This window comes from Pseudopipra pipra, chromosome 3, assembly GCF_036250125.1.
Source record: "Pseudopipra pipra isolate bDixPip1 chromosome 3, bDixPip1.hap1, whole genome shotgun sequence".
Taxonomy (NCBI): domain Eukaryota; kingdom Metazoa; phylum Chordata; class Aves; order Passeriformes; family Pipridae; genus Pseudopipra; species Pseudopipra pipra.
Genome location: NC_087551.1, coordinates 18,481,320 through 18,491,283, shown reverse-complemented (window position 1 = coordinate 18,491,283; position 9,964 = coordinate 18,481,320). Strand labels below are relative to the sequence as shown.

Genomic DNA, 9,964 nt, shown 5'->3' with positions numbered 1-9,964 from the left:
AGAGGCCCTTTGGGATACAAAGGTACGCAACTGTGTAATTAAAAACTACGGCCTATGAACAAGTTGGCACAATTACAGCTGTTGTAAGCTTTCCCTAGGATTTCAGCACCGGATTTACCCGTGTAGATAACATTGTTTTCTATGTGCAGTTTTATATGCAATATTGACATGTTTTTAAAGACGAAGGGTGGTCCATTGCACGTGCGAGGACTCTGCAGGGGCCGGAGGAGGGATCCGTGCCGCGGCCTGGGATAAAACTCTCCTGGGACCACTGTGACCTTCTTTCAATGAAGGGGAATCTTTTCAACCCCAGACTGGATTTTCCCACAGTTTAGATATACTTATAGAAGCGCGTGTATCAGACTGCGGCTGTCCGCAGAGTTTCAGGCACCCTCCCCTCGCACCAACCACCGCCGCGGGAGGCGGGCGGGGAGCGGGGCGGGCGCTCAGGCGAACCCCGCGCCACGCTCAAGATGGCGGGCGCCGGGCCGGGCGCCACGCTCAAGATGGCGGCTCTGCCCGCCCCGCCCTCCCCGCCCTGCCGGCGGTGACTTCCGGAGGGAGAGGGAGAGGGCGTCCGTCCCATGGTAACTGCGCCACGGTGGGGACGCCGCGGCCGCCGCTCGCCTACTCCCGCCGCCCGGCCCGCGACGACGGGCAGCCGCCGCCTCCGGGGCCCCGCCGCCGGCAGCCGCCAGGTCGCGAGGTGAGCGCAGCCCGCCGGGCGGGCGGGCCCCGCGGGGCGGGCTCTCCGCGCCGCCGCCGAGGTATCAGGTCGGGCCGGCGGCTCGGGGGAGGAGAAGGAGGAGGAGGAGGCGGCGGCGACGGCCCCGTGCTCGTGTAGCGGGGCAGGAACCCCCGGTCCGGCGGAGCCGCGCCCGCGGGACACCGGCGGCCCCTCCGCGGGGAGAGCCCTGGTGGGAGCGGAGGTGCCCTTGTGTCGCCTGAGCCTTACCTTAAAACGTCATGTAAAAATGAACTGATTTTTTTACCTTCACTTCTGAATTTCTGTGTTTATTTTAGTGGGAGCTGGGGCCTTTTTGGGTTTTGGTGTTTTGTTTCTTCTTTTTTTTCCCCTTTATTTAACGGTGTTCAGGCACATAACTTTTCCGTTTGTTACCTACTGAGGTATGATCAGCCTTTCATGTGCCTCTGGTCTTTGTTCAGACATAGGCTGCTCGTAGTTGCCTTATTTTATTTGCTGGGAGCAAGGACTCGTTGAGAACGTAAGGTCTACAGGCAGTGGTTTCGAAAGGCAGCTCATGTGGCACCCTTTGTCTTGGGAAATAAGGATACGGTGATTCCCGACTTCTGTCTGCAGGACCGATGTTGTCATCAGCTGCTTAAGCATTGCTTCCAGTGGTGGTGGGAAATGCTGGGGGTGTATTGGAGAGCCCATTATGGCAGAGGTCTGTCCAGAGGGACGCAGAAGCCCCTTTAATTTCTGGGTTCAGTGCGAGCAGCCAGGTTACCAGAGTTATCAGAGATGGCACCTGCAGCCATTGGAATGATCTCCCACTGTACACCACTTTTGGAATGAGTTACCTTCTGAGTGAGGGACAACTCACCTGCTGGTTTTTTCCCATCTTCCTTCTAGTAGAGGAGGAGAGGATATTAGAAGTTTAATGGAAAATGCTTCTGTGAGGGTGGCAATAGGACACTCCATCTGTTTTTCTCAGCCACTGGAGAAGATGGAAAAACAGAGTGTGGCAGAATGGTCGATGGTACACGTTGTATGTCAGTAAATGAAAGCCAGCTCTTTTTAGGAGGGAGGTGAAGAGCTGTAGTTACTCAAAGCACGTGTGTGATCTAAATGAGCAAAAAGCCGTCTGATCAGAATTGCAAGTAGCTTGTTATAGAATACCTGGCTTGGACAAACCTGTGAAATAGTAATAGAATGTTTCAGATGTTCACAGAATATTCTGAGTTGAAAGGGACCCACAAAGATCATCAAGTCTAACTCTTAAGTGAATGGGCCGTATGGGGATTGAATCCACAACCTTGGCATGATTAGCACCATGCTCTAACCGAGCCAACCCACTCCCCCAAACACTTAGGACAAGGCATCTAAATTGTCAGTGGGCTTATAAATGTGCTCAACTTTATAAGTGTTGACTGGTGGAACTGCAGGCAAATAAATGTGCAAGGAAGCAGTTGGGATGAATTGAGACTGGAAGGAAGAAGGGATTTCTTAATTGGACAAAGGAATAAGAGCCTGAAGCAAGCAGCCTGCAGGGATGGAAGTGAAAGAGATCTAGTGTGAAACAGCCAAGGGGGGGGGGGGAGATGTAGCTATTTTTGGAGCAGAGAAATGTGTATTAGAAAAATATATACTTGAAACATTGGCACGGCACCAAGACTGCCAGAGTTCAAGAAGCATTGGGACAATGTTCTCAGACACACTGTGTGATTCTTGGGATTGTCCTCTTCAGAGCCAGGAGTTGAAGTGGATGATCCTTGTGGTTCCCTTCTAAATTGGAATATTGTGTGATTCTGTGATTTGTAGACTCCTGTGGCAGATACTTTAGCTTATAATCACTAAATTGTTGATGCTAACATTCTTATAAACGTTCACACTGTATGATAATGTATATAACATGTACAAGTTATATTTATTTTACATTCAGAACAAAACATGAATGTATGTAAAATAAATGACTTGTGCTGCTTCAGTTTTTCAGTAGCTGCCAGAAACTGGTTTCAGTAGCTCCCAGAAACTGCAACTAGTACTGGGATGCTGCTGTGCTTATTGCTGAATGTATGTGTGAACTGAGATACAAATTAAAGAGGCAAACAAACATCCAGGTGTGGGGTTTTGTTTTTTGGGGTTTTTTTTTGCTTAAATAATTATCTTTAAATGTGAAACAAAGTAACAAAACAGCCTTTGACGTTCATATTCTGTTCAGCAGTAGAATGGTTGAACTATACCATGATTGTAGTGTAAGGTATTTTGGCAGTCATTAAATAGAAAGAAAAATGAAATTCTGCAGAAAGATTTATTTCGTCCTTTATAGGGAAGGGAGTAATATCCTGTAGTAATATAATAGCCTAGCTTGAGGACACAGTTATTTTGAGATTAGAAGCTTAAATGTGTATGTTGGTTAAAAGCAGATGGATGTTGAAACTGGGACCTGACACTATAGTGGTGCAAAATAGAGATGACTGTCATAGGATTTGAAACTTTATGGCATGACTCTGGAGGGGTTTTTTCCCTTTTGGGGGGCACAGTCTTCATGTAGGAAATAAAATGCAACAGTTGGGTTTTCCATTTTTTGTAGCCTGCTTTTGAGCTCATTGTAGTGAAGTTAAGCTTTTGGAAAATTATGTGAAATGATAAATAGGGCCACAGCAACGTCTGTTTGCCTTCATGGCACCTGGAAGAGGGCAGTGTCAGTGGCTTGGCTCTCCTGTCTGTGGAGCAATACCTTTGCTTTAAGGTGATGCCCTTCTCTTGCTCAGTAGTGCATGGGAGACATGACTTCAGGATGAAGCTTGTTCTCTTTCTTAGCAGACAGGCTTTCAACATTGCTGAGGACATGGGGATTTTCTCTTCAAATGATTTCTTTTCAGTCCTCCTTTCCAAATCTGCTACAATTGCAGATTCCTGACTCTGTTGGAGAATGCCATGTGAAGCTATTTTTGACTGATCAGAGAATTACTGTAGGAGGAACAAAAGACAGTGCTGGGGGAGAAGTGGTCCCAAGGGGCCTTGAGAAGAAAGAGATGGAATTCAGATTAGTAGCCTCCAAAAAAATCTTGCTGTAGAAGAGGTGAAAAATAAGACTATAAAAGAACAAAGGTAAAAAGAACATGTGAAAACACTTAGTTCTCATAATGTTACCCTTTCCCATGAGGAGGCTTTTTGAATGGCTTTCATAGTAATGCTTCTCATATGTTGACTGTAGATTTAAGCAGTAAGCTTGACTTTTTCTCTAAGCCTTTAACAGAGATGATTGATTTACTAGCTTTGATAGAGGGATAGAATTACTTTCAAACTTTGAAATATATAATAAGCACCTCAGATAATTAGCAAGCCTACAACTATCTCTCTTTAAAGTGATCAATGGCATTAATTTGGTTTGGTAACTATGGCTATTTTCTTGTTCAGCAGCCATATGGTATTTCTGAGTTTAGTGTGATTTCCTGTGAACAGTTTTTACAAAGTCTGCTGGGCTTTGGTGTGAAGTGCAGCAAAAATTAAATACTACAGGAAGGTGTGAAAATGTTCCTATATTAAAGAAAAAAAAAGCAGGTTGCTTTAACTTTGGTGTAAGAGTAGATTGTAGTCTCTAAATCACACATTCAGTAAGACTGTAATGCTAAAATAGTCAAACCTTGTAACTACTGCTTGTTTGATACTGAAGTTTTTAATGCAAATAACTATCAACAGATTGGTGTTTTGTTGTAAACAAAATACTTTTTAGCTCTACCATAAAAATGAGACCTCTGTTAAAGTAAAATACCCTTTTAAGGGGTTTTCTTCTTGAGGTGTGATACATTAATGGTGTTGTTGAATGTCATTAATAGAATAGCCACAGGAAATTTCCATCTGAATTTTGATTTTTGAGGCTTGCATTAGTCAAAAAAAGTGTGAATTTTATCTGCCACATGAGGAATGGCTGAGGGAACTGGGATTGTTTAGTCTGGAGAAAAGGAGCCTCAGAGAGACCTTATTGCTTTCTATAACTACCTGAAAGGAGGTTGTAGCCAGGTGGGAGTTGGTCTTTTGCTCCCAGGTAGCAAGTGATAGGACAGGAATAAACAGCCTCAGGTTGCTCCAGGGGAGGTTTAGATTGGATATTTGGAAAAATGTCTTCATTGAAAGGGTGGTCGAGCATTGGAACAGGCTGCCCAGGGAAGTGCTGTTGTCACTATCCCTATAAACATTCAAAAATGTGTAGATGTGGTGCTTAGTGATGTGGTTTAGTGGTGGACTTGGCAGTGTTGGGTTAATGGCTGGACTCGATGATCTTAGAGGTCTTTTCCAGCCTAAATGATTCTGTGATTCAAAATCAAGAGACTTTGAGAAATATAGAATACGTTTTGAGGAAGGTAGAATAACAGAGAGGATTCTTTGGTTGGGAAGGTCTGACCTGTATGTGAAGCAATTTTATAGAAGTGAAACATGCTTATAAATAGCAGCTTAAATTATTCTGGGAGATTCTCCAGCATTCAATATTAACAGAAATAAATCTGTCTGTGAGAGTTGTGGGGAAGGGGAACCAGTGTCAGATGGTGATCTGGGAAGAAGATCTGGAAGTGGAAACAGTCAGGCCAGGTGAGTGGGGAAAAGAAAAGGAATGAAAGAGGTGTTGGGGAAATGGAGTGGGGCAGAGCCAGGGGTCATGGGAGACTAAAGATGATGCTGATGTAGGGTAGCAAAGACCTTGCAAGAATAAGGTTTTCTGGTTAGTAAAGGTGGCACTGAGGAAAGATGGAGAAATTGTTTGGTATATAGGCAGGAAAGTGCCACTTAATTTAAAGTAGGAATACTCCTGAAAGGAGTGACAGGCACCAGAAAAAGAACTAGTGACTGTAAGGTGTGTGATCTTGGAACATGTGGTTGGAAGTGGTAATAGGGGCATGTGAAGCCCATTCCAGTGAGGGGAATCTGAGTTCTGAGGTGGGGAACTGGAGGTCTTGTGGTATGGAGACAGCTGGAGATGTGCATCCCCAAAGAAGAGAAGCTGTATGGGTAACCTCAAGAGGGACATGTTAGCTTGCCATGCTGGATGTCCTCAGCAGTGCAGAGCCCAGAGTGTTGGTGACGGTGTGCTCAGCTTATAGAAGCTGAGAAGGAAACACTCTGCCCTCCCTGTTCTTATCCCTCTCCCCATCTTTATCCTCTATGGGAGATGTGAAAAACTTGCTTTCTGGTGGGTTGGTATAGTCAATATATGACTGGGAATAATATTAACTTTCTGCATTCAAGTCTCTGAAGAAAGGTCTTGCTGTGTATTTTAATGTATAGCATTGTTGTTTTTGTAGAAACAGACAAACGCAGCATGATAAAAACATTCTTGTGCTGTCTATAGTACAACATAACTCTTGTGCTATGTAACACAAATTAATAAAAATGACTGAATTAAGCCATAACTATTAGCAGATGGATCCTGTGGTTTAGTCTTGTGTAGTCTCTCCTTGTTAATGAACTTCACATGCAGATAAAATGGGAGGGAGATAGACTTTAATGGGAGAAAATGTTTGCCTTCTCATCTGAAAACACTTATGTTCCTGGGTGAAGCGTGCGTGCTCAGTAATAGTCCTTTCTTGTGCAGAGCCATAGTGTTTAGAAATTAAACTATTGTTATTCTTGGGTTGACAAGCGTATCTCCCCCTCCTACAACTTCAATTCTTATCTTCTCTCTTTATGTAACTAAGGTTGGTCAGGGGCTGTAAACAGCCTTGTTTTAGACTTCCTGGTATTTCTCTGTGCCATTGCCATCCTTGCACGTGATAAGACCTGCCTGTCCGTGCTGAACCAGGGAGTAAATTTCAAAGGAGGTAAGGTTTATTGCCACAGCTGATACTGTGCTTGTGCCTTGCTTTTCAAAAGCGTTTGCTGTTTACTGAGTGTTTGAACAGAGTCTCAATGAGAATTGTTTCAGGTTTCAAAGTTTAAGCGCAGCATCAGCATCATCTTCCTGGGGCTTGTACTGTCTGATCAATGAGTATGTTTAAAAAGTATTTTAGACGTGAACTGACTGACTTAAGAACTGTTTCTTTCAGTGCTTCTCTCTTTAAGGCATCTTTTCCAAAGCCATTTTTAATTGTAGTTGTAACATAAGAATTTTTCTGTGTTTTGTGTTAGAGGAGATGCATTTGCCAATAATGCGTGTTTGAGCTGCCTTTCGGGAAGTGTTTGTCAGGATTAAATATTTATAGACACAATGGAGCATCAGTAGTGAGATTTGAGAAGACACATTTTGTAAACACAAAATTCATTTTACCTGGAATGTGAGTGGAATGGTACAGCTCAGATTACACTTGTGCTTCAGGGTAGTGATGGAATTAAAGCTCAGAGTTTCGTAGTTTGTTTGTTGTTTTTTGTTGGTTTTCTTTTTTTTTTTTTTTGTAAGGCCTCATTTGTGATCTTCAGAGTTTTGCACTTTCCTATTAGTTGTTACAAGATATGGAGGGTACTCGATACTTATAGGCTGGGACTGAAGAAGCTTTTAGACTTGATGTGAACTTAAAAGACTTTCTTAGGTATTTTTTTCCCCTTTTGTTTGCTGCAAGTAGTTGCTGTGCTCAGCAATACAGCTGATAGGATCCATTTCTAATAGTAAAACTGTTTGATATGGATACACCCCTGCTGGGCAGCACTTCTTGAAGTTGCATAAAAACTGGGTGATGTGGAGATATCTTTAGGTGGGAGGAAGGAAGAGGGGGATTTTGAGAACTACATAATTAATTGAAGATTGCTGCAGTTATGATGTTTTGGGCTTACAAAATCACAGAGTACCATGCCACATAGTTTGAATATGTAAGTAAGCTAAAATATTTTCTTTAATACGTATGCTGCTCAAACTAATTATATAAAGCTGAAGGGAATTTTTGCCTCTTGGAGTAAACTTTACCCTAGTCTTAAACATATGTTCTCACTTATTGTTGATAGCTTCTTTAATACCATAAAAAACTACAGCAGGTATTGCAAGAATTCAGTAACTTAATCTTAACCCTTTGAAGTTAAATCATCTGAAATGCATGTCATGCTGATACCTTTATAAAAACATAATGGAATTAAAACTGAAATAATTATTAAAACCAAGATCATTAATATAGTGTAGAACCTACGTCTGTGGCAGTAAAGATCCTGAATAATCCTAGATACTTTTTAGGTATTTTCTTTGACAGTGAAACTTGTTGAACTGAAAAAGCAAGATTTATATTAAGGGTTTTGGAAATGTGTCATTGTGTAATAATGTTTCTACATTAAACTGAAGAAAGTAGTGTTGTGGTTGACTGTGAAATGTAACTGGCTTTTTTTATGTGTTACTGCTTAACTATTGCATCAGTAAACTGATTTTCTCTGCTTTTCTTTGCTGTCAAGCAAAGCCTGTTTGATCTGCTGCAAGCTCAATACTTTTGCAACTTGTTCTCTGTTAAAAATGGTAGAGATGGCATTAGTGGGAAAACAATTACTTGCTTTGTAAGCAGCGTGAATGAGTTATGACTAAGTATATTGATTTGCCTGGCCAACACAAACTCCAGACAGATTTATTTTTTTTTTTCCATGGCCTTTCCATAAGAGGGTCACATGGCTGGTTGTTATTGCCCTGGATATGGTTGATTTCTACAAACCTAACTGCTTTCTGGGGAAATGGAAAGGTTTTTAAATTATTTTTTCAAATAGATTTTGATCACTGATGTGTGATGTTGAATGGATTGGGGGAGGCTTATCCCTCTCTTAGCTTCTCTTACTTTGCAAAACTCTTTAACTTCTCTTTGATGTGGCTCTGCCAATTGCATACACAATAAAAGAATTACTGACTTTCAAAAATATATGAATTTCTAGGGTTTTTTTTTTACTATCTAGGCAGGAGAAACCACATCTCTTTGCTTGTGCCAAACGTGGTTTTGTTTTTTCTTAAATTTCCCACCTTCTTTTCTTTTCCACTAAACCCCCAAAGGTGATTTGAGTATGCTGTTCAGAGTTTCTTGCTGCATTTAGAATGTAGGGTGCTAAATCTGTAAATCCCACAAACTGAAGCCCTAGTAATGGGATTATGAGACACTGAGATGACTCCTTACTTTTGCAGTCCAACAGGAATTAACAGAGCTCCCTCTTGTCGGGTACCTTCAGCATTGCCCTTTCCAGCTGAGAGATGGTTCTGGTGGTCAGTGCCCTACTGTCAGAGGTTTTAAGTTAAAATTTAGTAAACTGGTAATAATGGGTCTGAATGATATCCCCAAATGATTGTACTGCTTTACTCTTCAAATTCTGGATTTGTACTTTAAAATATGGATTTCTTTCCATAAATTGATTAAGAACATGTATTAGTTGGAAGTTCTGACATTGAGACAAAGTTAAGCAATTTTAGAATAAGGGTTAAATGGTAAATAAGGTAAAATAATGGAAGTGCATGATACAAAGGGATTGTACTGTACAATGAGCTGTTTACATTAATATATTCCTGTCTCTAAAGAGGTTTTTCTGTAGGCCTAACTCTTCTATGATCTTTTCAGGCACATTTGATACAAAGGACATCCTTTTATCCTTACTTTAATTAAGACAGTGTACTTATAGAATAGTTTATGGTGAGAAGAAGAATAAGGGCTTGGCCTGCTACTGAGTGAAGAAACATAACGTGATGCTTAGAAAACTGTATGTTCAGTGCACTTGTTGCTTCAGATCTCTTTATTGCAGGTTAAGCTGTAATTACACCTGACCCCAGAAACAGAGGAACTTTTCTTAGATAAAGAAGATGATGAAGAACAGTTACAAAAGTGGTAATTTGAAAAGCAGGTGAAATTTTAATGAAGGATAGTTTGGTTTGCCTCGTTCCTGGTCGCAGAACCGGTATCAGCTTCCATGTAGACATATAAAGTTCTTTAAATGGGGAGAGAAGCCAAGCCCAGTACCTGTGTCTGTGTGGGACAGGTGGAAAAGAAGCACTGGAGATCTGGAGTCCACTTCCTAAAACATTGCAACAAATGTGAACTATTTGATAAGCTTTTTTAGTAACAAGTAATAAAGGTGATAAATAAACATAAATGTGGGTTTTCTCAAACCAAAATTCACAACCTCTCAAGTCTCATTTCATGGCATGATATCCAGTCTTGTTTGGTAGAAACAAATATGTTCTTAGTTTAATTAGTTATTCTAATGGATTTTTCTGTGGGATAAGCAAGGATGTTTCTCTAAATACTGTAAAGTTGGTGAAAAACCTTAGTTTCATGGATCACTGTCAGACCAGAGGATGTCTAGACTGAATGATCTCTGCAGGGTTCTGTCAGTAAT

The 9,964-nt window shown here is 41.5% G+C and overlaps 1 protein-coding gene across 2 annotated transcripts in view; it reads left to right on the top strand.

Moving 5' to 3' along the window:
* The first annotated feature begins 511 nt into the window (after positions 1 to 511).
* DISP1 (dispatched RND transporter family member 1) overlaps positions 512 to 9,964 on the top strand; it is an 89,904-nt gene continuing 80,451 nt past the window's right edge. The window contains exon 1 of one of the 2 annotated variants that reach the window (XM_064648130.1): positions 512 to 706. In XM_064648130.1, coding sequence (XP_064504200.1) covers positions 585 to 706 — 122 coding nt within the window. In that variant the 5' untranslated portion in view covers positions 512 to 584. The remainder of the gene's footprint in view (positions 707 to 9,964) is intronic. The other variant, XM_064648127.1, reaches the window with a different exon arrangement.